This window comes from Podarcis gaigeae, assembly GCF_964106915.1.
Source record: "Podarcis gaigeae genome assembly, chromosome: 18".
NCBI classification, from domain to species: domain Eukaryota; kingdom Metazoa; phylum Chordata; class Lepidosauria; order Squamata; family Lacertidae; genus Podarcis; species Podarcis gaigeae.
Window position 1 is genome coordinate 2,644,327 of NC_139696.1, and position 27,888 is coordinate 2,672,214.

A 27,888-nucleotide genomic window follows, 5' to 3' on the forward strand; every position below is an offset into this window, starting at 1 on the left:
GGAGGGTCTCATCCTGCATACCAGATGGAGCTGCCCTGGACACAGAACTGACCTGCACCTCCATGGACAGCTGCGAGTCCAAAATGACTGAGTCCCATATGGTCTCAGCAGCCGCTCTCAGTCCCCAGTCTGGCTGCCACATTCTGGATTAGTTGTAGTTTCCGGGTCACCTTCAAAGGCAGCCCCACACATTTATACGTATAGGGTGTTAGGGGAGGGGCAGTATCTCTGGCAGGGGCATGCCGTGCTCCTTCTGGGGTCAATTTCTCCACCTTTGGGCCCCAACCTGCACTCAGCTGTCACCTGTGGCTCCTAGAAGCCGTCAGCATGAGACAGCGGCAACACCTGGGAACGGCTTTGACTGGCCAGCAAAACCAGGTGAGGGCAGCTAAACCAGGTAAAGGGACCCCTGACCATTAGGTCCAGTCACGGACAACTCTGGGGTTGCGGCGCTCATCTCGCCTTACTGGCCGAGGGAGCCGGCGTCTAGCTTCCGGGTCATGTGGCCAGCAGGACTAAGCCGCTTCTGGCGAACCAGAGCAGCGCACGGAAACACCGTTTACCTTCCTGCTGGAGCGGTACCTATTTATCTACTGGCACTTTGATGTGCTTTTGAATTGCTAGGTTGGCAGGAGCAGGGACCGAGCAACGGGAGCTCACCCCCTCATTGCGGGGATTCGAACCGCCGACCTTCCGATTGGCAAGTCCTAGGCTCTGTGGTTTAACCCACAGCGTCCCTATTAGTTTGCCTACCCATGCCTTAAACAGTCACAGTTTCCCCTAGAGATTCCTGGGAACTGTAGTTTTAAGTTATCCCCCGATCCCCAGCTTGGTTTAACAGCCAGTCCCTCTTTCCCAGGGAATTCTGGGAACTGTGGTCCTGACCGGGGACTCTGCCCTACAAAACTGGGGTAGGGTGGGGCTTGCCCCCCAAGCACCCGCCACCTGAGACATTTGTCTCCCGCTGAAAAACAGAGGCAAGCAATTAAGGAAACAAAAAACCCATATCCGGGAACTCTGAAGTTGATGGCTGGGATATTTTTGTGTATTCGTGATGTGCTGTCCTGTTTTCTTTTTGTTTGCAAGAGATGTGCTGTTATTTTTTTCATTCGGTTTCCCCTTCCCCATCCCCTCTCTCTGTTTCTTCACCTAAGTTTTCTTTGTGTGTATATATGTTGATTTTAAACCGATAAAGCTTGCACTTGAAAAACAAACAAAAGGTATTTGTCTCCCTCCGCCCAACGAAACAGAAAGCTAAAAAGCTCGCCATGTTTGTGTGTGTGTGTGTGTGCAGGCACGAGGGCAATTTCCGGAAGTTTGCAGAGGAACCCGGGGCGTTTTTCTTACCTACATTCTGCGACACAGAAAGATCCACACGCTCCGCAGCCGCCAAATTACCCCCTTTCCGCTGCCCCGGTCATCCGCCGGCGGCCGAATTTATTCACAGATTCAGCAGGAAAGGGGATTAGGTCAACACAAACCATTTTTGAACCACAAAGGGGACAGTTGTCTGGTGTTTTGTTTAGCTGTGGCGGGCGCAAGCCGGCCCGAGTCAAATCCCGAACCCCCCCAAAACCATCCAGCCCAGGTCAGGGCCGGATTTCGGTTTGATGAGGCCAGCTGTCCTTTGTCCACAACAAATTGTCGTTTTTGGTGCTGAATGAAAGCTACATCAGGACACGGGTGGTGCTGTGGGTTAAACCACAAAGCCTAGGGCTTGCCGATCAGAAGGTCGGCGGTTCGAATCCCTGCAATGACGGGGTGAGCTCCCGTTGCTGGGTCCCTGCTCCTGCCAACCTAGCAGTTCGAAAGCACCTCAAAGTGCAAGTAGATAAATAGGTACCGCTCCGGCGGGAAGGTAAATGGCGTTTCCGTGCGCTGCTCTGGTTCGCCAGAAGCGGCTTAGTCCTGCTGGCCACATGAACCAGAAGCTGTACGCCGGCTCTCTCAGCCAATAAAGCGAGATGAGTGCCGCAACCCCAAAGTCGTCCGCGACTGGACCTAATGGTCAGGGATCCCTTTACCTTTTCTAAAAGCTACATGGCAACTGATGGACCTAATAGGTATCTGAAGCTATTTGCCCATGTTGCCGTGCAACTGGTCCATGCAGAATCTAGGCACCCTATATATAGAAAAGCATCTTAAAAATCAGAGACATCACCTTGCCAACAAAGGTACGTATAGTTAAAGCCATGGTTTTCCCAGTAGTGATGTATGGAAGTGAGAGCTGGACCATCAAGAAGGCTGATCACCGAAGAATGGATGCTTTTGAATTCTGGTGCTGGAGGAGACTCTTGAGAGTCCCATGGACTGCAAGAAGATCCAACCTCTCCATTCTGAAGGAAATCAGCCCTGAGTGCTCACTGGAAGGACAGATCCTGAAGCTGAGGCTCCAAGACTTTGGCCACCTCAGGAGAAGAGAAGCCTCCCTGGAAAAGACCCTGATGTTGGGAAAGATGGAGGGCGCAAGGAGAAGGGGATGACGGAGGACGAGATGGTGGGACAGTGTTCTCGAAGCTACCAGCATGAGTTTGGCCAAACTGCGGGAGGCAGTGGAAGACAGGAGTGCCTGGCGTGCTCTGGTCCAGGGGGTCACAAAGAGGCGGACACGACTAAACGACTCAACAACAACAACAAAACATTCTGCAGGGACTGGTTGCATGGCAGCAGGGGCAAATGGCTTGAGATACCAAAGGCTGATCACTGAAGAATGGATGCTTTTGAATTTTGGTGCTGGAGGAGACTCTTGAGAGTCCCATGGAGTGCAAGAAGATCAAACCTCTCCATTCGGAAGAAAATCAGCCCTGAGTGCTCACTATAGGACAGATCCTGAAGCTGAGGCTCCAAGACTTTGGCCACCTCAGGAGAAGAGAAGCCTCCCTGGAAAAGACCCTGATGTTGGGAAAGATGGAGGGCGCAAGGAGAAGGGGATGACGGAGGACGAGATGGTGGGACAGTGTTCTCAAAGCTACCAGCATGAGTTTGGCCAAACTGCGGGAGGCAGTGGAAGACAGGAGTGCCTGGCGTGCTCTGGTCCAGGGGGTCACGAAGAGGCGGACACCACTAAATGACTAAACAACAACAATATAGAAAGGATCAAACCAGTGATACTTTAGGGAGCAGGCGTTCAGGCGGGGCACACAACTTGTGATTTCCTCCTAAAACGGCACATTTGGGCATGCGACGCACACATTCCTGGCAAAGCAACTTTCCCTGATATGTTATTTCCCCCTGACGTTTTGACACACAGTTTCCCCTCACCTCCGTACGCATTAAATGCGGCCGGAGAACAGCCTTGCAAAATTGCAAAAGCAAACCTTTGCGAATCGTTTCGGAAATCTGCGAACGGGACGGATTTTCTGTTCATCGGTTCCCTGCCCCGTCGGAGACCTGTTGACTGACTCATTTCAGTGGGACTACTCTGAGCTAGAACTCAATTGAATACAGCCCATTATTATTTTATTATTTCTTACCCAAAGCTTCATCTTTGGGGGGCAGTTAGAGAATCACAACTTAAACAGCCTATAAAAGAACCCCCTGTCCGTACCCCCCCCAAATCACGAACCAATTCACTGGTCAACAACAAATTTGTTGTCTGCATTTTTTCAGTTGATTTAGGGCGAATCTGATGCGCTGAATCCAAAAATCACATTGGTTTTGCTCAATCAGGTCAAGTTTTTGAGCTCTGGCCACATGTTGTTTTTTTACGTTTTTGTTCACATGTACGCTTGTGTGGAGCATTTTAGAAGTAGTTGGTGGGGGTAAAATGCCATGTTGAATACTTGTTTTGATTGGAAATGCTTATTTTAATGATTCAGTATTCAGGTCCGATAGTTCTGGGTGATTATGTCGAAAAGGGATCAGTTTGAAGTCATAAAACCTCGGCAAAGCATAAAGTTGGGGGATCAAAACTAAGGATGGTGACTGCTTCACTCACTTGTGCCAGGCTTTTCCAGGATTGACGTTGGAGAAGTTGAAAGCTGGCATCGTTGACGGTCCTCAGATCCGTCAGCTCATAAGAGATCCAGAGTTCGGAAACTCAGTGAACGAAGTGGAACTGGAAGCGTGGAAGGCATTTGTTCTGGTAGTGAAGAACTTTCTTGGCAACAATCAGGCCAGAAACTACGCAGAACTTGTCAACAACACGCTGACTGCTTTCAGAAACCTGGGCTGCAACATGAGCGTCAAGATGCCCTACCTATTTTCACATATGGACCGGTTTCCTGCGAACCTGGGTTCAATGAGTGAAGAGCAGGGGGAGAGATTCCATGAGGACACGAAAGAGATGGAGACCAGGTATCAGGGTCGCTGGGACGCAGTCATGATGGCTGACTACTGTTGGACTCTGAAGAGAGACCTCCCTGCCGCTGAGCATTCCTGGAGCTCCAAGAAACGGAAGTTCAAGCCCTGAAGTTTGAAAAATGGTGAAGCAACATGCAATTTACGTGTACTTACCTTTATCAACGCCCACCATTCAGTTCACAGTAAACCTGACCTGATGGAGAGAAACGGATGCCATTTCCTGATTCAGCAGTGCAAAAATACCGTAAACCAGTTGTCGAAATCAAGACAACATTCAAAAAGTAAAAAAATCTTTTACGGACACAAAAACACGCACGTCGTTCTTTGGGCCATCGAACTGTAGTCCAATCTAGTAATGCAAGGGAGAAAAGAACTTCTAGTTGTGGCGGAGGGGGAATATTTGGAAAGGAGTGATAAAAATGAAAACAGACACAGCACAAAAGTCCGCTTTGGGCCTAGTACAAAGCCTCGGTTGGCATTTCTTTTTTAATGTTTTAAAAAGCATTTTGCGCACGAATCATAATTTACATTACTAGCGGTGCCCCGAAGCGGATCTGTGTAGATTGAGTGTCCCCTCCAGTCCCAAGTGGCTTTTTTCTAAGGTCATACAACATATTAAGCGGAGCTAAAAAGAAGAAGAAAGACTTCAGCTAAGATAGAGATAGCCAAGCGGCGCCCACCGGGTGCGGCTAAACTACAATTCCCAACGACGTCTGGAGGGCCAGGGGTTCTGCCATCCCTGATCGGCAAAGAGGCGGCTCCTGCTCTGAAGAGGGAGTATTTATTATAAATTGAGGCCCTGACCCGGGAGGACTTAAACAATAACAGGCATTACAGTACGTGGCTAATAATGTTCTACTAACATATATATAGGGACGCGGGTGGCGCTGTGGGTTAAACCACAGAGCCTAGGACTTGCCGATCAGAAGGTCGGCGGTTTGAATCCCTGCAATGGCGGGGTGAGCTTGCGTCACTCGGTCCCTGCTCCTGCCCACCTAGCAGTTCGAAAGCACGTCAAAGTGCAAGTAGATAAATAAGCACCACTCTGGGAAGGTAAACAGTGTTTCCGTGCGCTGCTCTGGTTCGCCAGAAGCGGCTTCGTCCTGCTGGCCACATGATGTGGAAGCTGTACGCCGGCTCCCTCGGCCAGTAAAGCGAGATGAGCGCCGCAACCCCAGAGTCGGCCACGACTGGACCTAATGGTCAGGGGTCCCTTTGCAGTGCACGGAAACGCCGTTTACCTTCCTGCTGGAGTGGTACCTATTTATCTACTTGCACTTTGATGTGCTTTCGAACTGCTAGGTGGGCAGGAGCAGGGATCGAGCAACGGGAGCTCAACCCATCATTGCGGGGATTTGAACTGCCGACCTTCTGATCGGCAAGCCCTAGGCTCTGTGGTTTAACCCACAGCGTCACCCGCGTCCCTATTCTATTACATATTCTCTGCTTAAGAATTACTACGCTTTGATCTTCTGTTATCGCATGATTGCAGGAGCAGGATTATTGAAAGGCTTGTTTGCCTCTGTGATATTGAATTGACTACTTTCCCTAATTTTGTTCACATGGTATTGATTTATTTTATTAGTTGCATCTCCACCATACGTTCTCTATTCAAGAACTGTGAAATAATACAGGTTATGTATGTGTTGTCGGAACACAATTAGCCACAGGTTGCCTGTTATTGTTTATGTTTGCCTGTGCTTGCAACACAGGGGATCTTCCCTATTTTTCGCTCTATAAGACGCACCAGACCACAAGACGCACCTAGTTTTTGGAGGAGGAAAACAAGAAAAAAAATATTCTGAATCTCAGAAGCCAGAACAGCAAGAGGGATCGCTGCGCAGTGAAAGCAGCAATCCCTCTTGCTGTTCTGGCTTCTGGGATAGCTGCGCAGCCTGCATTCGCTCCGTAAGACGCACACACATTTCCCCTTACTTTTTAGGAGTGGAAAAGTGAGTCTTATAGAGCAAAAAATACGGTATTTTGTTACGTATCGCTGACCCGGGAAGAGGCATTCAATTCCACACAGCAGCGAATGCTGCTTTTCCGATTATGGGTCGAGAGCATCTGTATCACTGGGGATGCTGCAAAACTACAACTCCCATCATCCCTGCCCATTGTTTGTGCTGGTTTCTGGGGCTGGTGGAAGCTGCAGCCAATATATATATTGGAATGGATTAATCTGTTCTGTATTACTTTCTACGGGAAAGCAGCACACCTTGCTTTTGGAATGCTTTGGTTTTGGAATGGAATATCCAGAGCGGATTAAGTTTGAGAAGCAAGGTACCACTGTATCCCCAATCCTTAATCCTTGACCTAAAGAGGAGCTGGGAAGGCTCCTTTTCAGATCGGGAGCAGGCAGAATCGATGGACTCTCAGATTATGCTCAAACGGCACCCTATAGCCCCCACGTCTCGCCTGCCCCACAAGCTACGGTTTGTACATTTCCAGACGTATAGGCGCAGAATTCATCCTCGGGTTCTTCGCCCAACCTCTCGCCGTTTGGGAGAAGCAAATGGGGCTCTTTGTGAGGGGGCGCAATGCGGGAAAGGAACTCCAAGGCTTCTCCTTAAAGAGAAACCACGTCGTCTGTGCCGGGGTACTCGGGAAAATTCAGTTCGAACTTTTTCTGCACGTCGTAAGGGAGGAAGCGGCCGGCCACGAGGTGGTGCTTGCCCACAAAGCGGGTGGCGCACTGCTTGGGGGCGGCCAGGGAGACGAGGACGTCGGGACTGATGCCGTCGGAGGTGCCCGTCTCCACATCCCAGCCTGAAAAGAAAGGGGGTTTGGACAGGGAAGACAGAGGACAAAGAGAGTCAGAAGCGTCTTCCTGGATTGAAGCATCTAAAGCCCACAGAGGTCACCCCTTATCTCTCTACCTTCCCTGTTCTCTGTTTGTGGCGTTAGGGGGTAGACTGCTCTTGGGCATGGAGGTTCTATTGAGCTGAGGATATTGAATGTGGGAATGTTTATTAAAAAAATTCAAACGGCCTTGGTCCAGTATCCCTGAAGGAGCGTCTCCACCCCATCGTCCAGCCCGGACGCTGAGATCCAGCGCCGAGGGCCTCCTGGCGGTTCCCTCATCCCTCATTGCAAGTGAGGTTACAGGGAAGCAGGCAGAGGGCCTTCTTGGTGGTGGCACCCGCTCTGTGGAACACCCTCCCTTCAGATGTGAAAGAAATAAGCAGCTATCCTATCTTTAAAAGACATCTGAAGGCAGCCCTGTTTAGGGAAGTTTTTAATGTTTGATGTTTTAGCGTATTTTTAATATTCTGTGGGTTAAACCACAGAGCCTAGTGTTATGTACTGAAGTTCTCACCCTGTGCCAGCACCTAGGGCTTGCCGATCAGAAGGTTGGCGGTTCGAATCCCCGCAATGACGGGGTCAGCTCTCGTTGCTCGGTCCCTGCTCCTGCCAACCTAGCAGTTCGAAAGCACCTCAAAGTGCAAGTAGATAAATAGGTACCACTCTGGCGGGAAGGTGAACGGCGTTTCCGTGCGCTGCTCTGGTTCGCCAGAAGCGGCTTAGTCCTGCTGGCCACATGACCCGGAAGCTGTACGCCGGCTCCCTCGGCCAATAAAGCGAGATGAGCGCCGCAACCCCAGAGTCGGCCACGACTGGACCTAATGGTCAAGGGTCCTTTTACCTTTTTCTGTAGTGTTGGAAACTGCCCAGAGTGGCTGGGGAGGCCTGGCCAGATGGGAGGAGTATAAGTAATAAATTATTATTACAGTGGTACCTCGGGTTAAGAACTTAATTCGTTCTGGAGGTCCGTACTTAACCTGAAACTGTTCTTAACCTGAAGCACCACTTTAGCTAATGGGGGCCTCCCGCTGCTGCCGCACCGCTGGAGCACAATTTCTGTTCTCATCCTTAAGCAAAGTTCTTAACCTGAAGCACTATTTATGGGTTAGCGGAGTCTGTAACCTGAAGCGTATGTAACCCGAGGTAAAGGTAAAGGGACCCCTGACCATTAGGTGCAGTCGTGGCCGACTCTGGGGTTGCGGCGCTCATCTCACTTTATTGGCCGAGGGAGCCGGCGTACAGCTTCCGGGTCACGTGGCCAGCAGGACTAAGCCGCTTCTGGCGAACCAGAGCAACGCACGGAAGCGCCGTTTACCTTCCCGCCGGAGCGGTACCTATTTATCTACTTGCACTTTGACGTGCTTTCGAACTGCTAGGTTGGCAGGAGCAGGGACCGAGCAACGAGAGCTGACCCCGTCATTGTGGGGATTCGAACCGCCGACCTTCCGACCGGCAAGTCCTAGGCTCTGTGGTTTAACCCACAGCACCACCTGCGTCCCTAACCCGAGGTACCACTGTATTATTATTATTATTATTATTATTATTATTATTATTATTATTATTATTATTATTATTATTATTATTATCCCTGATAAGGCTTACACAACCCAGGGAAAAGCATATTCGAAACAACAGCAGTAGAATCAGAGAGCATCTTCTCTGTGGCTGAATTATTATTAAGGGGATTAATTGAGGAAGTGGGAGAGAACCAGCCAGCCCTCTTTGAGCCGCTTGGAGAAGAAGAGCTGAGATGGAAATGCAATTTCCCAAGAAACCTTTCTGCTCTGTCACGGTGCAAAGCTGCTGAAAAAGGAAGGAGGGGACGGACAGAGAGGTTTCTCAGATCCACCTCTCCTCGTTTGCTCTTCTTGATGGCGAAAGCAGAGACCCGGTCGCCGCTGTCCAGCCAGACACAGAAAAAAAAGAGAGGACTATTTGGGTTATGACTTCATGTCTCGGTTTGCAGAAGCTATGCCTCCCCCTTTTTGGCCGGACGGGGCTTCCAAGAGCTTCTGGAGACGGCTGCAGTTTCTGCCAGGTCACTGGGGTGAAACTGGGCAGGGTGGCGGAAGGGGGGGCATAATTCCTCGGACCACCGCAAGAGGCAAGGGGTCAGGCTAAGCCCATAGGGCATGGGTAGGTAAACTAAGGCCCGGGGGCCGGATCCGGCCCAATCGCCTTCTCAATCCGGCCCGTGGACAGTCCAGGAATCAGCGTGTTTTTACATGAGTAGAATGTGTCCTTTTATTTAAAATAATAATAATAATATAATAATAATAATAATTTATATCCCGCCCTCCCCAGCCGAAGCCGGGTTCAGGGCGGCTAGCAACAATAAAATAGTACAACATTCTAAAATTGTTCATTATAAAATTAATTCAAATCAAATAGATGGCAACCATTAGGCTAGAGTTCTGTGAAGATTGCCAAAGGAGGGAGTCAGGCTGTGCCCTGACCAAAGGCCTGGTGGAACAGCTCCGTCTTGCAGGCCCTGCGGAAAGATGTCAAATCCTGCTGGGCCCTAGTCTCTTGGGACAGAGCGTTCCACCAGATCGGGGCCACAGCCGAAAAAGCCCTGGCTCTTGTTGAGGCCAGCCTAACCTCCCTGTGGCCCGGGACCTCCAAGATGTTTTTGTTTGAAGATCGTAGGTTCCTCCGTGGGGCGTACCAGGAGAGGCGGTCCCGTCGGTATGAGGGTCCTAGGCCGTATAGGGCTTTAAAGGTTAAAACCAGCACCTTAAACCTGATCCTGTACTCCACTGGGAGCCAGTGCAGCTGGTATAGCACCGGGTGAATGTGATCTCGCAGCGAAGACCCCATAAGGAGTCTCGCTGTGGCATTCTGCACCCGCTGGAGTTTCTGGGTCAGTCTCAAGGGCAGCCCCACGTAGAGCGAGCTACAATAATCCAGTCTGGAGGTGACCGTCGCATGGATCAGGGATTTAACAGGGATTCGCCAGGGACACACACGACCCAGCAGTCTGCTGTTCAACAGGGGAAGCATACCAGAGGGGACATCCAGGCTGACGAGAGGGATCCGGATTTGCTTGAGGGTGGCCAGGATCGTACTGAACGGCTCTGGCAACTCGCCCGGCGTGGCCTCCACTCCCAGCAAGGCGTCGATCACGAGGTTGTAAGCGTCGCTGATCAGCTGAGTCTGCCCCCAGGGGAGAGGATGAGAGAGGGGAGTCACATCGCAACCCCGCAGTTGTGGGTTCCCCAAGTCTTACAGCTACACAAACAAGTTGTTGCCTACCAACCGAGGTGCATTTAAAACACGGTGCAAAAAGAATCTTAACACAGCCCTACTTATTATTACTAGTACAGTGGTACCTCTGGTTGCGAACACGATCCGTTCTGGGGTGCCGTTCGCACCCCAGAAAGTCTGTAACCAGAGCAGTGCTTCTGCGCATTTGCGAACCGTGCAGAATGCTTCTGCGTATGCGCAGCGAAACCCGGAGGTAAACACTTCCGTGTTTGCCGCGTTCTTAACCCGAAAAAACGCAACATGAAGCGTTCACAAGAAGAGGTATGACTGTACCTTGGTTCTCAAACTTAATCCGTTCCAGAAGTCCGTTCCAAAACCAAGGCGCGCTTTCCCATAGAAAGAAATGCGAAACAGATTAATCCGTTCCAGACTTTTTAAAAACAACCATTAAAACAGCAGTTTAACATGAATTTCATGATCTAACCAGACCATTGATCCATAAAATGAAAGCAATAATCAATGCACTGTATTATAAAATAAATACGACAGTATTGTAGATGATAAAAATAAAAATTACCTTTTTTTCTTACCTGCACTGATGATAGTCATTGTTTGGAGGGGGGGCTTTTATCCATTTCCACAGTCACACTATCAATCAATCAGTAGCTGAACTGGGTTCCACACAGAGACAAAAACAAATGAACCGAAAAAGCCTCAAAAACAAAAACGCAAAATAAATAGCAAAAGCGCCAAATTTAATCCTTTGACTTCCAAAACGTTCGAAAACCAAGGCACGGCTTCTGATTGGTGCAGGCGCCCCAGAAACAATAGCCGACAGCCGCGTCGGATGTTCGGCTTCCGAAAAACATTTGAGAACCGGAACACACACTTCCAAGTTTTCAGAGTTTGAGAACCAAGGCGTTTAAGAACCAAGGTACCACTGTATTACTATTACTATTATTATATTATTTGTACCCCACCCAACTGACTGGGTTGCCCCCCCAGGTCATCTCACAGTCTCTGCCTCCAACTACAGAGCTGCGCCCAATACCTTGCTGAGACAATGTTAATCTCCTGTCTCCGCTTCAGGGCTGCTGTCCGTGGTGCTGAACTAATTCTGCAGCCCCTGTCCAAGGTCCTGGATCTAGCTTGGCCTTAAGCCAGCGGTTCTCCACCTGCGGGTCCCCAGATGTTGTTGGACTACAACTCCTATCATCCCTGAGCTCTGGCCTTGCTAGCTAGGAGGGATGGGAGTTGTAGTCCAACAACATCTGGGGACCCACAGGTTGAGAACCGCTGGCTTAAGCTCAGCTTACACCAGGCTTCCTCAACCAGATGTTTTGGGCCTACAACTCCCAGGATCCCTAGCTAGCAGGACCAGTGGTCAGGGATGATGGGAATTGTAGTATCAAAACAATGGAGGGCCGAGGTTGAGGAAGCCTGGCTTATGCAGACTCTATGGAAGAGCTTTCCTTCTATCCTCTTAGCTCAGTGGTTCTCCACCTGCGGGTCCCCAGATGTTGTTGGACTACAACTCCCATCATCCCTGAGCTCTGGCCTTGCTATCTAGGGGTGATGGGAGTTGTAGTTCAACAACATCTGGGGACCTACAGGTGGAGAAAGGATGTAGACTTAGCTGTTTTGCTACTAGGCCGGGGTCCTGTAAAGTACATAGAGTTGGAAACTCATCTCGCTTTATTGGCCAAGGGAGCCGGCGTACAGCTTCCGGGTCATGTGGCCAGCAGGACTAAGCCGCTTCTGGCGAACCAGAGCAGTGCACGGAAACGCCGTTTACCTTCCTGCCGGAGTGGTACCTATTTATCTACTTGCACTTTGACGTGCTTTTGAACTGCTAGGTGGGCAGGAGCAGGGACCGAGCAATGGGAGCTCACCCCGTCATTGCGGGGATTCGAACCGCCGACCTTCTGATCAGCAAGTCCTAGGCTCTGTGGTTCAACCCACAGCGCCACCTGCGTCCCTTAGATATGCATTACGACACGATAATCTTTATTGTCATTGTCCCATACAGAACAACGAAACTGAAAATCAGACATTCAGGCATTCTCTAGGATCCAAGCTCAGCACATAACATAAAATCAGCTTCACTTGGTCCTCAGGGATGCTGTCCGAAGGCCAGATCTGACCCGCAACATCGCAATGTGCCGTCACTGCACATTAGGGAGAAACGAGACCCAACTGGCCACGAATCAGCATGAAATGAGCATGAAAAACATGGCACAGATGATCATCAACATTGCTCCCTGTCTATTATTTTTGCAAATGCCTTTGACACCAAAAAAAATGCCTGCAAGCAAACTTCCAGCATATTTCTGGCACGCTCCCTGTGGTTTCAAGCAGTAACATTTGGTATGATCCCTAATTTTAGCTCTCCAGAAGAACTCTTGCCATTTTGTTTTAACTCAACTCGCAGCTGGCTTCTCCACGAGCACAAACACCGCAAGATTATAGCAAACGGATCCGGCTTCTGCTGCGATTTAGCAAAAATTGCAAGGCCAAAGATTTTCGAAATAATGAGGGCGAGGGTCTATGACGCTGTGAGGTTAGGGCGCCCGTCCCAGGAACCAGCGAGTAACTGGGATATGACCAGAAAGCCACACACATGCTCAAAACCTTCCTCTGTAATTTCTTTTCAGGACGTCAGGAAAATGTGATTAAAAGACGCTTGGAGATTGACGTCTTTTTAAAACACATAACAGGATGCAATTTGCGAGGCCACAACCCTCTGGTGCCAATCCCCCAATATCTAAAGTGAGGGCCTTGAGGATGGTGGGGAAAGCGTGGAATTCGATTCAATTCATATTTAAAGGCCGATCTACCATATCCAAGGGATGCGGGTGGCGCTGTGGGTTAAACCACAGAGCCTAGGACTTGCCGATCAGAAGGTCGGCGGTTCGAATCCCCGCAATGACGGGGTGAGCTCCCCTTGCTCGGTCCCTGCTCCTGCCCACCTAGCAGTTCAAAAGCACGTCAGATCTGGCCTTCGGACAGTATCCCTAAGGACCAAGTGAAGCTGATTTTATGTTATGTGCTGAGCTTGGATCCTAGAGAATGCCTGAATGTCTGACGCAGATTTTCAGTTTCGTTGTTCTGTATGGGACAATCACAATAAAGTTTATCGTATCTTAATGCACATCTAAGGGACGCAGGTGGCGCTGTGGGTTAAACCACAGAGCCTAGGACTTGCCGATCAGAAGGTCGGTGGTTCGAATCCCCGGAACAAGGTGAGCTCCCGTTGCTCGGTCCCTGCTCCTGCCAACCTAGCAGTTCAAAAGCACGTCAAAGTGCAAGTAGATAAATAGGTACCACTCCGGCGGGAAGGTGAATGGCGTTTCTGTGCGCTGCTCTGGTTCGCCAGAAGCGGCTTAGTCCTGCTGGCCACATGACCCGGAAGCTGTACGCCGGCTCCCTCAGCCAGTAAAGCGAGATGAGCGCCGCAACCCCAGAGTCGGTCCCGACTGGACCTAATGGCCAGGGGTCCCCTTTACCTTTTTTACCTCATTCACACTTCCTGAGAGAACAGCAAACTGAAATACGGTGGTACCTTAGTTTTCAAATGCCTTGGTACTCAAACAACTCGAACCCAAACACTGCAAACCCAGAAGTAAGTGTTCCGGTTTGCGAACTTTTTTTGGAAGCTGAAAGTGCTCCATTTTGAGTGTTACGCTTCCGATTTTTGAGCGCCACACTTCCGTTTTGAGTCTTACGCTGAGGTCTGTCTGTTTTCGCTATTTATTTTGTGTTTTTGTTTTTGCGGCTCTTTTTCGTTTTGTTTTTGTGACTGCGCGGAACCCAGTCCAGCTACTGACGGATCGATTGCATGACTGCAGTACATTGATTATTGCTTTCCTTTTATGGATCAACGGTCTCGTTAGATAGTAAAATCCATGTTTGATTGCTGTTTTAGGGGTTGTCTTTTTAAAAGCCTGGAACGGATTAATCCGTTTTGCATTGCTTTACATGGGAAAGCAGCGCGCCTTGGTTTTGGAACGCTTTGGTTTTGGAACGGAATTTCTGGAACGGATTAAGTTTGAGAACCAAGGCATCGCTGTAAAATCATCTGTTAGCATCTGCCATCAAGAGGGCTTGATGAGGAGAGCAAGAGAAAAATAACTTATCAAACTTTTAGAAGACATCTGAAGGCAGCCCTGTTTAGGGAAGCTTTTAATGTTTAACAGGTTATTGTATTTTAGTGTTTTGTTGGAAGCCGCCCAGAGTGGCTGGGGAAACCCAGCCAGATGGGCGGGGTATAAATAATAAATTGTTGTTGTTGTTGTTGCTGCTGTTTTTGTTGTTGCACCAAGATGCTCCCTTGCAAGTGAGGGACCAGAAAGACTTTGCTCACCTCCGCTGGCAGATAGGAAAGAAATGGGATGTCCATCTTTTCGCACTGGGTGGTGAAATCCCGGAAGAGAGGATTTGAAGACCTCTTCGGGTAGAAAATGGTGGGCTCGTATTCCTGCAAGGAGAAACATGAGGGAAAGACAAAAGAGGAAGGGATTATTATTATTATTATTATTATTATTATTATTATTATTATTATTATTAATACCCTGCCCTCCCCGGCTCAGGGAGGCTAACACCAGTAAAATTACAGTAAAAACACAATAGGGGGAAAAACCCAATTTAAAATACAGGTTAAAATGCAATTTAAAATGCAGCCTCGTTTTAAAAGTAGCCCATAGATCAAGACCGTAAGGGGAGGGAAACAGAATGAGTCCAAACCAAAGGCCAGGCGGAACAGCTCTGTCTTGCAGGCCCTGCGGAAAGATGTCAAGTCCCGCAGGGCCCTGGTCTCTTGTGACAGAGCGTTCCACCAGATCGGGGCCAGTACTGAAAAGGCCCTGGCCCTAGTTGAGACTAATCTAACCACCTTGCGACTTGGGACCTCCAAAATGTTGGACGGGGTATAAATAAATAAATCATCATCATCATCATCATCATCATCATTATCATCATTATCATTATTCAAGTGGAAGCCTTGCTGAAGCGACATTTCCCTCATTGCTCTACACTCCAGCCCATAGCTGTCAACGTTTTCCTTTTTTTAAGGGAAATTCCCTTAAAAAGGGGAATTCAAATAGGATTCCTCACAAGAAAAGGGAAAAGTTGACAGTTATGCTCCAGCCTTCCTGAAATGGGGAACCGGATATCTAACTGATAACGGGCAGGGTTTTGAACTCTGAATGAAAGTTAAGAAATAAATTTCAGAAGCGGGGTGGCTGGCACAGGAAGAGGAAGGAAACCACTTCATCCCTGAGAAATAAATTTCAGAAAAGGAAAAGAACTCGAAGCCCTGTTTCCCCTTCTCCTTCTTGTTCCCCCAGGCGACCGGGAGCTATTTCTTAGCGAGACGAATTCAGGGCAAGAAAGAGACTCCAGGGTGCTTTGTACGCTGCAAATACGGTGTATTAAAAGCTTGCCAAACCATTGCTTTGTGGTTTTCAAAAGCTAAAGCGCAGTTTGCATTAAAAGCAGAACCATGCATCTCTCTCTGAGCTCTCTTTGCAATTTGCAAAGTGCAGAAAAGCCCCCGCCAACGGTGCCAATATTTTTAGTCCTAACACAGAGCACTCTCTCTCCTTCAACCTCACCCCAGCGATTCTGCGAGGGTTTGGGAAACAAATTTCTTCTTCTTCTTCTTTGGCAATCCCTCGTAGCCAAGTAAGATTGTCTTCCATAAACACGGTTTTAACAGTGAGTCCGTAAGTGACTGTGGAGGCCAATTCTGGATCCCCACGTCCTTCCACAGTGGAGACATAGGTTTCCAGGCGGGAGTTGATCCCGGTGAGGGTTTGCCAAGCGTGCCTTCCTCTTAGCACGTTTCTCCCTTGCGTCCTGAGTTCGAGCATCTTCAAAACCCACGACACCTTTCATCAAGGCTGTTCTCCAACTGGAGCGCTTGCAGGCCAGTGTTTCCCAATTGTCGGTGTTTATACTACATTTTCCTGCCAACCTAGCAGTTCGAAAGCACGTCAAAAGTGCAAGTAGATAAATAGGTACCACTCTGGTGGGAAGGTAAACGGTGTTTCCGTGCGCTGCTCCGGTTTGCCAGAAGCGGCTTAGTCATGCTGGCCACATGACCCAGAAGCTGTCTGTAGACAAACACCAGCTCCCTCGGCCTATAGAGTGAGATGAGCGCCGCAACCCCAGAGTCCTCCGTGACTGCACCTAATGGTCAGTGGGTATCTTTACCTTTACCTAAATCAGTGGGTTAAACCACAGAGCCTAGGAGTTGCCGATCAGAAGTTTGGCGGTTCAAATCCCCGCGATGACGGGGTGAGCTCCCGTTGCTCGGTCCCTGCTCCTGCCCAACTAGCAGTTTGAAAGCACGTCAAAGTGCAAGTAGATAAATAGGTACAACTCCAGCGGGAAGGTAAACGGCATTTCCGTGCGCTGCTCTGGTTCGCCAGAAGCGGCTTAGTCCTGCTGGCCACATGACCCGGAAGCTGTACACCGGCTCCCTCGGCCAGTAAAGTGAGATGAGCGCCCCAACCCAGGAGTCGGCCACGACTGGACCTAATGGTCAGGGGTCCCTTTACCTTTACCTATACTACATTTTTAAAAATGTACCTTGAGAGAGTCTTTAAACCTCTTTTGTTGACCACCAGCATTACGCTTTCCATTTTTAAGTTCGGAATCGAGTACAGTGGTACCTCGGGTTAAGAACTTAATTCGTTCCGGAGGTCCGTTCTTAACCTGAAACTGTTCTCAACCCTAAGCACCACTTTAGCTAATGGGGCCTCCCACTGCCGCCGCATGATTTCTGTTCTCATCCTGAAGCAAAGTTCTTAACCCAAGGTGCTATTTCTGGGTTAGCGGAGTCTGTAACCTGAAGCGTCTGTAACCTGAAGCACCTGTAACCCGAGGTACCACTGTAGCTGCTTTGGAAGACGATCACCAGGCATCCGCACAACATGACCAGTCCAACGAAGTTGATGTTGAAGAATCCTTGCTTCGACACTGGTGGTCTTTGCTTCTTCCAGAACACTGATATTAGTTCGCCTGCCTTCCCAAGTGATGTGTAATATTTTTCAGAGACACTGTTGATGGAATCTTTTGAGGAGTTGGAGATGGCGTTTATGAGTCATCCACATTTCACAAGCATACAGTAAGGTTGGTAGTGCAATAGCTTTGCAAACAAGCTAAATTGTAAAATACCGTATTTTTCGCCCTATAGGACGCACTTTTCCCCCTCCAAAAATGAAGGGGAAATGTGTGTGCGTCCTATGGGGTGAATGCAGGCTTTCGCTGAAGCCTGGAGAACGAGAGGGGTCGGTGCGCACCGACCCCTCTCGCTCTCCAGGCTTCAGGAGAGCCGCAGCGCCAGCCCCACAAGGTCGGGGGACAGCGGGGAGGCAGAACACTGCCATCCCGCTGTCTCCCGATGTGGTTTGGAGGCTGACGGCGGGGACACACGTGCTTCTCCCCGCCGCCAGCCCCGCAAGCTCCGGGGACAGCGGGGAGGCGCAGCACGTCTTCCCGCTGTCCCCGGACCTGGTCTGCAGGCGGGCGGCAGGGAGAAGATCGCTTCTCCCCGCTGCCGGCCCCACAAGCACCTGGGGGGGGGGAATAATGGTTTTTTTCTTTATTTCCCCCCCAAAAAACTTGGTGCGTCCTATGGGGCGGAAAATACGGCATCACCACTGGTGAGAGACCCGATTTTGCACCTTTCAGTAGTGCTGGGAAAAACTTCACACTGTGTGTGTGTGTTTGTTTTCAGACATCCTGAGATGGAATTCCCAAGCAACGTTCCCTCCAGACATCATAGCCCTTGTGGCCATCAATACCTCTATGAATTTGTCTAACCTTCTTTTAAAGAGGGGGCCAGAAATGGATTTGAACAAGGAAGAGGGAAGGTGCAAGTTGGAAACAAAGACAAACTCGGGGGGGGGGGGAAACGGGCGGGAGGGCAGGTACCTACAAAGACACGCAGGTGACGGGCGCACACCAGGCCGACCGCTCCGTTCTGCTCACAGCCGCAGACCACCAGCAATGTCGGCTGCTTCCTCGGCAAAAACCTCCGAGGGAAAACCTGGAACGAGACGTCCGGGAAAATTAGGATGCAGGGCGATGCGGTGTGGGTGGGGGCTCCGGATAAAAACAGAGGCACCCAGTGGGAGAGACCCCAGGACCAGAACCTCGATGGCTTCCATCAAGAATATGTCTTTCAGGCAGCGCATCTCCCCTTAGCCCTAACCTGAGATGTTTCGCAATCAAACCTGGAACTCTCTTCCCTGCTCCTTCCCCTAAGGATAAATCATAGAATCATAGAGTTGGAAGAGACCACAAGGGCCACCGAGTCCAACCCCCTGCCAAGCAGGAAACACCATCAGAGCACTCCTGACATATGGTTGTCAAGCCTCTGCTTAAAGACCTCCAAAGAAGGAGAGTCCACCACACTCCTTGGCAGCAAATTCCACTGTCAAACAGCTCTTACTGTCAGGAAGTTATTCCTAATGTTTAGGTGGAATCTTCTTTCTTGTAGTTTGGAACCATTGCTCCGTGTCCGCTTCTCTGGAGCAGCAGAAAACAACCTTTCTCCCTCCTCTATGGGACATCCTTTTATGTATTTGAACATGGCTATCATATCACCCCTTGACCTCCTCTTCTCCAGGCTAAACATGCCCAGCTCCCTTAGCCGTTCCTCATAAGGCATCGTTTCCAGGCCTTTGACCATTTTGGTTGCCCTCCTCTGGACCCGTTCCAGTTTGTCAGTGTCCTTCTTGAACTGTGGTGCCCAGAACTGGACACAGGTTCTAGCCCAGGGGTAGGCAACCTAAGGCCCGGGGGCCAGATCTTGCCCAACCGCCTTCTCGATCCGGCCCTCAGACGGTCCGGAAATCAGCGTGTTTTTACATGAGTGGAATGTGTGATTTTATTTCAAATGCATCTCTGGGTTATTTGTGGGGCATAGGAATTCATTCATTTTTTTCCTCTTCAAAATATAGTCCGGCCCCTTCACAAGGTCTGAGGGACGGTGGACCAGCCCCCTGCTAGAAAAGGTTGCTGACCCCTGATCTAGCTGTCACAGTCTGGTTTTAAATAAGAACCTAGGGAGCTTGCCAAACCGAGTCAGACCATTGGTCGCTCAGCTCTGTCAACACTGAATGACAGTGAATCTCCAGGATTTCAAACTCAAGAACCTCTCCAAGAGTCATTCTGGACTCACAGCTGTCCATGGAGGTGCAGATCAGTTCAGCTCCATCTGGTACGCAGGATGAGACCCTCCCTGCCTGCAGACTGCCTCGCCAGAGTGGTGCATGCTCTGGTTATATCCCGCTTGGACTACTGCCATGCGCTCTCCGTGGGGCTGCCTTTGAAGGTGACCTGGTAACTGCAACTAATTCAGAATACGGCAGCCAGACTGGGGACTGGGAGCGGCCGCCAAGACCACATAGCACTGGTCCTGAAAGACCTGCATTGGCTCCCAGGACATTTCCGAGCACAATTCAAAGTGTTGGTGTTGACCTTGAAAGCCCTAAATGGCCTCAGCCCAGGAAAATTGAAGGAGCGTCTCCACCTCCATCGTCCATCCCGGACACGGAGGTCCAGCTCTGAGGGCCTTCTGGCGGTTCCCTCCCTGGGAGAAACGAGGTTACAGGGAACCAGGCAGAGGGCCTTCTCGGTGGTGGCGCCCGCCCTGTGGAACACCCTCACGTCAGATGTCAAGGAAATAAAAAACTATCGGACTTTTAGAAGACATCTGAAGGCTTTTAATGTTTGATGTATTACAGTATTTTAATATTTTTTTGGAAGCCGTCCATAGTGGCCGGGGAAGCCCAGCCAGATGGGCGGGGTATAAATAAATTTATTATTACTATTATTATTATTATTATTATTATTATTATTATTATTACTAACTGCCCCAGTGCAATGCAGTGCAAATAGCCGATTCCAAACCAGAGGTAAAAATCCGGAAGAGGGAAAATGAAATTTAAAAAATTGCCCAAATAGCAATTCAACTCCCCCCTGTGGTGGGGGGAGAGGGAAGGGTCTCCATTCCCCCTCACCGTGGGCAGGGCCAGACTTCGAAAACCGCACGGCATTTCCTCAGCGGCGGAGGGTCGGGAGAGGCTGCGAGCGATTAAAAAGCCAGATGCGGCCGCTCCACATCCAAAACTAACAGGACGAAAATGAAGGATACAGAGATGCTTTGGGCAAAATCAAGAAGAGGCGACTTCGGTGGTACCCGAAGTGCTGGACCGAAGAACAACAGGCGCTCAGAAACATAATCATATATATAATAATTTATTATTTATACCCCGCCCATCTGGCTGAGTTTCCCCAGCCACTCTGGGCAGCTCCCAATCAAGTGTTAAAAACAATACAGCGTTAAATGTTAAAAGCTTCCCTGAACAGGGCTGCCTTCAGATGTCTTTTAAAGGTAAGATAGATGCTTATTTCCTTCACATCTGAAGGGAGGGTGTTCCACAGGGCGGGTGCCCCCACCGAGATGGCCCTCTGCCTGGTTCCCTGTAACCTCACTTCTCGCAATGAGGGAACCGGCAGAAGGCCCTCGGAGCTGGACCCCGGTGTCCGGGCTGGACGATGGAGGTGGAGACGCTCCTTCAGGTATACTGGTCCGAGGCCATTAAGGGCTTTCAAGGTCAGCACCAACCCTTTGAATTGTGCTCGGAAACGTACTGGGAGCCAATATAGGTCTTTCAGGACCAGTGTTATGTGGTCTCGGCGGCCGCTCCCAGTCCCCAGTCTGGCTGCCGCATTTTGGATTAGTTGTAGTTTCTGGGTCACCTTCAAAGGTAGCCCCACGTAGAGCGCATGGCAGTAGTCCAAGCGGGAGATAACCAGAGCATGCACCACTCTGGCGAGGCAGTCTGCAGGCAGGGAGGGTCTCATCCTGCGTACCAGATGGAGCTGCCCTGGACACAGAACTAACCTGCGCTTCCATGGACAGCTGTGAGTCCAGAATTACCCCCAGGCTGCATACCTGGTCCTTCGGGGGCACGGTTACCCCATTCAGGACCAGGGAATCCCCCACACCCGCCTGCCCCCGTCTCCCAAAAGCAGTCCTTCTGTCTTGTCAGGATTCAACCTCAATCTGTTAGCCGCCATCCATCCTCCAACCGCCTCCAGACACTCACACAGGACCTTCACCGCCTTCACTGGTTCTGATTTAAAGGAGAGCTCCGAGACCACGAGGGTTGCCAACCTGGCGCCCTCTAGACCAGAAAGTTTCTGTTCCTCCTCTTTCAGCTGTTTCCATCCCAGCTGGTAACTTTGCGCTTACCTTGGTGACTGCCATGGCACACGCATGACCCCAGATCTCAATCAGTTGCTGCTGTCCGAACCTAAACTCCTCCAGGAGTTCTTTATTGATCGCCAAGGCTTCTGCTCTGCTGCAAGACACAGGAAAAGGTTTGTTTGTTTTTGTTTTTAGTCATTTAGTCGTGTCCGACTCTTTGTGACCCCCTGGACCAGAGCACACCAGGCACTCCTGTCTTCCACTGCCTCCCGCAGTTTGGTCAAACTCATGCTGGTAGCTCCGAGAACACTGTCCCACCATCTCGTCCTCCGTTGTCCCCTTCCCCTTGCGCCCTCCATCTTTCCCAACATCAGGGTCTTTTCCAGGGAGTCTTCTCTTCTCCTGAGGTGGCCAAGGTATTGGAGCCTCAGCTTCAGGATCTGTCCTTCCAGTGACCACTCAGGGCTGATTTCCTTCAGAATGGAAATCTGAAGAATGGATGCTTTTGAATTCTGGTGCTGGAGGAGACTCTTGAGAGTCCCATGGACTGCAAGAAGATCCAACCTCTCCATTTGGAAGGAAATCAGCACTGAGTGCTCACTGGAAGGGCAGATCCTGAAGCTGAGGCTCTGATACTTTGGCTACCTCAGGAGAAGAGAAGACTCCCTGGAAAAGACCCTGATGCTGGGAAAGATGGAGGCCAGAAGGAGAAGGGGACGACAGAGGACGAGATGGTGGGACAGTGTTCTCGAAGCTACCAGCATGAGTTTGACCAAACTGGGGGAGGCAGTGGAAGACAGGAATGCCTGGCGTGCTCTGGTCCAGGGGTTCATGAAGAGGCGGACACCACTAAACGACTAAACAACAAGGGGCTCCCCAAAGGCCATCCGGCCCACCCCCCGCAATGCACAGTTTTGCACTGTCCGATATAAGCTCCCTTTTCACGCTGGAAAGCAGCTGGTCTCTCCTTCTTGCTGGATTGAGCCCCCCAAAAAATAAATAAAAAAGAAATCTAAGGCTTTTCAGCTTCCCGCAGCGTTTGGTCCTGTCGCCACGGCAACCGCTAAATAAGAGGCCTTTGGAAAGAGAATCTTCCCACAATGCTTCAATGGCTTGGCACAGCTGGGGGGTGGAGGGTGGGGGCGAGTTAAGGGGGGCAACAGCACCGCAATTCTGGGAAGAGTTTGCTCCCTTCTCCCCTCCATCCTCTCCTGCCTCTGTCCAGTCCATCGCTCGAAACTTAATTTCCCATCGTCTGGTACCCAAAGCACAGGGTTTTATTTGAGACCCCAATTTCCCCATCAATTGCTTTTCAACTTTTTCTGGTACCCAAACCAGAGGGTCTTTCTATGATACCCCAATTTCCCCATCATCTGTTTTTCAACTTTTTCTGGTACCCAAACCAGAGTGTTTTCTATGAGACCCCAATTTCTCCATCATCTGCTTTCAACTTTTCTGGTACCCAAACCAGAGGGTTTTCTGTGAGCCCCACATTTTGTGCAAAGTCTGTGATGCGTTTAAATGAAACGCTGCAGAGACATCACCTTGCCAACAAAGGTCCGTATAGTTCAAGCTCTGGTTTTCCCAGTAGTGATGTATGGAAGAGAGAGCTGGACCATAAAGAAGGCTGATCGCCAAAGAATGGATGCTTTTGAATTCTGGTGCTGGAGGAGACCCTTGAGAGTCCCATGGACTGCAAGAAGACCAAACCTCTCCATTCGGAAGGAAATCAGCCCTGAGTGCTCACTGGAAGGACAGATCCTGAAGCTGAGGCTCCAAGACTTTGGCCACCTCATGAGAAGAGAAGACTCCCTGGAAAAGACCCTGATGTTGGGAAAGATGGAGGGCACAGGGAGATGGGGACGACAGAGGATGAGATGGCTGGACGGTGTTCTCGAAGCGACCAGCATGAGTTTGACCAAACTGCGGGAGGCAGTGGAAGACAGGAGGGCCTGGCGTGCTCTGGTCCAGGGGGTCACAAAGAGGCGGACACGACTAAACGACTAAAGAACAACAACAACAACAACAACAACTATAGATGGTAAATCTTGTTTCTTCCAATTCCTCGCTAGCAATATTCTCGCAGGTGTTGTGGCATACAGAAAAAAATGTAACCTAGAAGAATGGCAGATGAAAATGATGGACTATATGGAACTTGCCGAACTGACCGGGAAACCAGAGAGAAGAGATGGTGGAAGAAGATTGGAAGAAGTTTAAGGAATATTTGAAAAAAAAAATGTTAATATTTAAATCTTAGAATAGCTTTGGAAGTGGATATAGGCTGTAGGGTTGGAAGTAGAAGATAGCGTATTTTAAAATAGTATTATTTGCAAGTGATAAAATGTGAAGTTATTTTAATGTGATTAAAAAATTAGAAATTATGATATATATAAACTGCTAAATATGAAGTAAAATGAAAATCAGATGGGGGGGGGACTTGGGGAAGCCCACCTAACAATGTTTAGGGGGGAAAAGGATAAGACAAGAATCTGTTTATGTTGTTTGTTTTCCTGTTTGTGTTATAAAATGAATTTTAAAAAATTGGGGAAATATATATATATAAATGAAACGCTTCTTTGACGCTTCTGAATTCAGCCCTGGTGATGTCTCCTTAAGAGTGGAAGTGCAAACCCAAAAAACGTGCAAGACAAAAAAGAGATTTAATGGGCGGCAGAAATGCACACTCATTTTCTCTAGTGCACCCCACAACCCAGAGGAGGAGACAAATTTAATAGCATCGTTGGAAAGGAAAAAATATATATCTCTCTGCTCCCAACACCCACATCACACTCGAGAGCAAAGCTTGTTTTATGGTTGCCATGGAGATCGAGGCGAGCGAGTCGCTCTTTGCAAAACCCGCGTTTGCAAAGAGAGGAAAATATCCTTTTCGGTGTTGCAATCACGTAGATCGGTGGCCCCCGATCTTTGCTGCCCATATAAACGAATAAATGCATTACTGTAATTTTCCAGGCATAAGACTAGGGGTTTATTATTATGATTAAAAAAATCGTGTTAGAAATTTGGGGAGGGCGCGTCTTATACACGGATCGTGCATTAAAAGCTCAACTGTTGTGGGCAATCTCTCCCTCCGTTTTCTTAATTTTGAATGCCCCCCCCCCAAAAAATATAGGGGGCATCTTATACACGGGGGTTTGTTGTACATGGAAAAATATGGTAGAAAGAGGACTAACTCAAAGAACACAGATGTAAAAAGCTCACAGGTATACCATGTTTTGAAAACGCTCCCCCTGCAAATAATGTTCATTACTCTTTCAAGATGTGGGTTTTTTTTGGGGGGGGTTGTTTTAATTTCGGTTATGCATTTTGTGGTTTTATATTCTGGTTTTATTCTGTGAGCCGGCCTGAGACCTGCGGTACAGGGGCAGGATATGAATTCAATAAATAATAATAATAATCACCCCCCCCTCTAATTTCCTCCTCCTCCGACCCCTGGATACCATATTGTTTGCAGGGAAAAAGTATAATCTGAAAAGAGAGAGGGCGAAACAGTGCATATTCTTTTGCCATTCACGAAAGTCAAATTTTAAAGGGAAATTGGTTTTTTAAAAAGGAAGGTCAGGGTGACGGCGAAGCAAAAATCCAGCTTATGGGACTGTGCATGGGAAAAGTGTAAGGGGAGGCTTCAGGATCAGGCCCATCTGACCAAGCACCCCCCAAGGAGAAACAGATCACAAGAGCGGCTCCCCCCACTTTGGGGCCCCCCCAGCGACTGAGATTCAGAAGCATCACTGCCTCAGCAGCCATGTCGCCCGTGAATTCACCTAACTCACCTAAAGCCATGTATGTGGGTTGGATCCAGTGGTGGGTAGTTCCGCAGTTTAACCACCTACAGTTCTGGGTTGGGACTACGAAAGGATCATTTTCTGGGCGGCGGAGGCTCTGCACGGATCACCTGTATGGGGTTCGTTCACAGCCCCAGATTCGCAGAACGGTAGAGGGACCCCAGCGCTCATCTAGTCTGAACCCCTGGCGCAATGCAAAATGTCCCATACGGGGCAGTGCTTTTCCCCCCTTTTAAAAACAATATGTTTAGGGGTATACTCTTGTTTTCCTACAAATAATGAAATAAAAAGGTAAAGGGACCCCTGACCATTAGGTCCAGTCGCGGCCGACTCTGGGGTTGCGGCGCTCATTTCGCTTTACTGGCCGAGGGAGCCGGCGTACAGCTTCCGGGTCATGTGGCCAGCAGGACTAAGCTGCTTCTGGCGAACCAGAGCAGCACACGGAAACGCCGTTTATCTTCCCGCCGGAGTGGTACCTATTGATCTACTTGCACTTTGACGTGCTTTCGAACTGCTAGGTTGGCAGGAGCAGGGACCGAGCAACGGGAACTCATGTCATCGCGGGGATTTGAACCGCCAACCTTCCGATCGGCAAGCGCTAGGCTCTGTGGTTTAACCCACATCCCTCAATTTAAGATCCACAAAATGTTTAGGCGTATGCGTCCCCCCAGAAAAATACGGGAATCGAACCCACGACCTTGCCGTTACCGGCATATTCTAACCAGCAGAGCTACCCAGTCCTTATGTCGGCCTTCCCCAAGGTGGTGCCCTCTAGTCGTCGGATGACCGCACCAAAGTACCCAACCTGCCCAAAAGTCGGCCCCCGAGTCGAGCTCCCCACTGGGTCATTTTTGGCCACGTCGCCCTCATCTTCCCGCCCTCTGGGTCCGTTGGCATTGAGGTACCCCTGGCTCCATCACAGACCCTGCCAGCCCCCCACCCATATTCAAGAAAACATGCCCCTAATTGCTTTGGCCCACAAACCCATTCCCCAGCCCGCAACTACCGAGGGCCAGAGCCTTAACATCGCCTGGCTTCCGTCGCAGGTAGAATCTCAACAGGTGCAGCCTCCGGACAGGTGCGCAAAGAGCTTTGCCAGGAGGGGGGGTGGCAAGAAGGGCAGGGGTCTTTTTCCCGCAGGCGGCCAACTTACCTTAAATACCGGAGGGGCTGGATCTCCTCTTTGCTGTGGGACGAGTTGCAAATGGTCTTCTCCATCGTCTGGGTGGAAAGAGAATTTTCTTTCCTTCCTGCCCCCCCTTTGCAACCCCAGGAAGGAAAAAAAACAGCGACACCCTTTCCTTGTTTTTTTAAAACACCCCCCCTTTCTCTTTTTTCTTCTTGCGGTTTATAAAAGATAGCAGAGAGGCACCAGCGTGGGCACGGCGGCAATCGATTGGCTGTTTCTTCCTGGAAGAATAAAAGAAAAATTCCCCCAATGGAAAAACGAGGGGGGGGGGAGAGAGAGAAGGCTGGTGGTTAACCCTGTGTGAGTGTCTGGAGGCGGTTGGAGGATGGATGGCGGCTAACGGATTGAGGTTGAGTCCTGACAAGACAGAAGGACTGTTTTTGGGGGGACAGGAGGCGGGCAGGTGTGGGGGGACTCCCTGGTCCTGAATGGGGTAACTGTGCCCCCGAAGGACCAGGTGCGCAGCCTGGGAGTCATTCTGGACTCACAGCTGTCCATGGAGGCGCAGGTGAATTCTGTGTCCAGGGCAGCTCCATCTGGGACGCAGGATGAGACCCTCCCTGCCCGCAGACTGTCTGGCCAGAGTGGTGCATGCTCTGGTTATCTCCCGCTTGGACTACTGCCATGCGCTCTCTGTGGGGCTTCCTTTGAAGGTGACTCGGAAACTGCAACTAATCCAGAAAGCGGCAGCTAGACTGGGGACTGGGAGCGGCCGTCGGGACCACATAACACTGGTCCTGAAAGACCTACATTGGCTCCCAGGACGTTTCCAAGCACAATTCAAAGGGTTGGTGCTGACCTTTCAAGCCCTAAACGGCCCAGTATCCCTGAAGGAGCGTCTCCACCCCCATCGTCCAGCCCGGACACTGAGGTCCAGCTCCGAGGGCCTTCTGGCGGTTCCCTCACTGCAAGAAGCCATGTTACAGGGAACCAGGCAGCGGGCCTTCTCGGTAGTGGCACCTGCTCTGTGGAACACCCTACCACCAGATGTCAAAGAGAAAAATAACTACCAGACTTTTAGAAGACATCTGAAGGCAGCCTTGCTTAGGGAAGCTTTTAATGTTTAACAGGTTATTGTATTTTCGTGTTTTGTTGGAAGCCGTCCAGAGTGGCTGGGGAAACCCAGCCAGATGGGCGGGGTATAAATAATAAATTATTATTCTTGAGAGCCCCCCAAGATGGCTAGCGGCACCGCAATTGTCTGCGGGGGCTTGCGAGGGGCAGACCCGCCCATCTCCGTAAACAGATCTTAAAATTATTTTGTTATTAAGCAGCATATAGAAAGCTTTCGGGTAATGATAAAGATGATAAAGATCAGGTGATGTATCTGAATATGGAATTTTTTCGGTGCATCCGTA

At 49.8% G+C, this 27,888-nt stretch overlaps 2 protein-coding genes and 1 long non-coding RNA gene across 4 annotated transcripts in view; 1 reads left to right on the forward strand and 2 right to left on the reverse strand.

Moving 5' to 3' along the window:
- TEKTIP1 (tektin bundle interacting protein 1) overlaps positions 1–27,888 on the reverse strand; it is a 209,428-nt gene that overhangs the window by 161,232 nt on the left and 20,308 nt on the right. The gene's annotated exons all lie outside the window — the stretch shown is intronic.
- Positions 1–27,888, forward strand: part of LOC310835891 — a 162,551-nt gene that overhangs the window by 44,261 nt on the left and 90,402 nt on the right. The window lies entirely within an intron of this gene.
- Positions 6,872–26,886, reverse strand: YJEFN3 (YjeF N-terminal domain containing 3; the record flags this gene model as incomplete). Of its 2 annotated transcripts, none has more annotated exons than XM_083720739.1 (6): positions 26,495–26,886; positions 21,584–21,689; positions 18,257–18,367; positions 14,678–14,791; positions 10,113–10,263; positions 6,872–7,071 (listed from the first exon to the last, which is right to left on the reverse strand). In XM_083720739.1, the coding sequence occupies exons 1-6, from the start codon at positions 26,557–26,559 to the stop codon at positions 6,872–6,874; spliced, it is 747 nt and encodes a 248-aa protein (XP_083576865.1). In that variant the 5' UTR covers positions 26,560–26,886. The 2 variants fall into 2 exon arrangements, with proteins under 2 accessions (XP_083576865.1, XP_083576864.1); XM_083720738.1 differs by having other exon boundaries at positions 21,584–21,692; positions 26,495–26,874.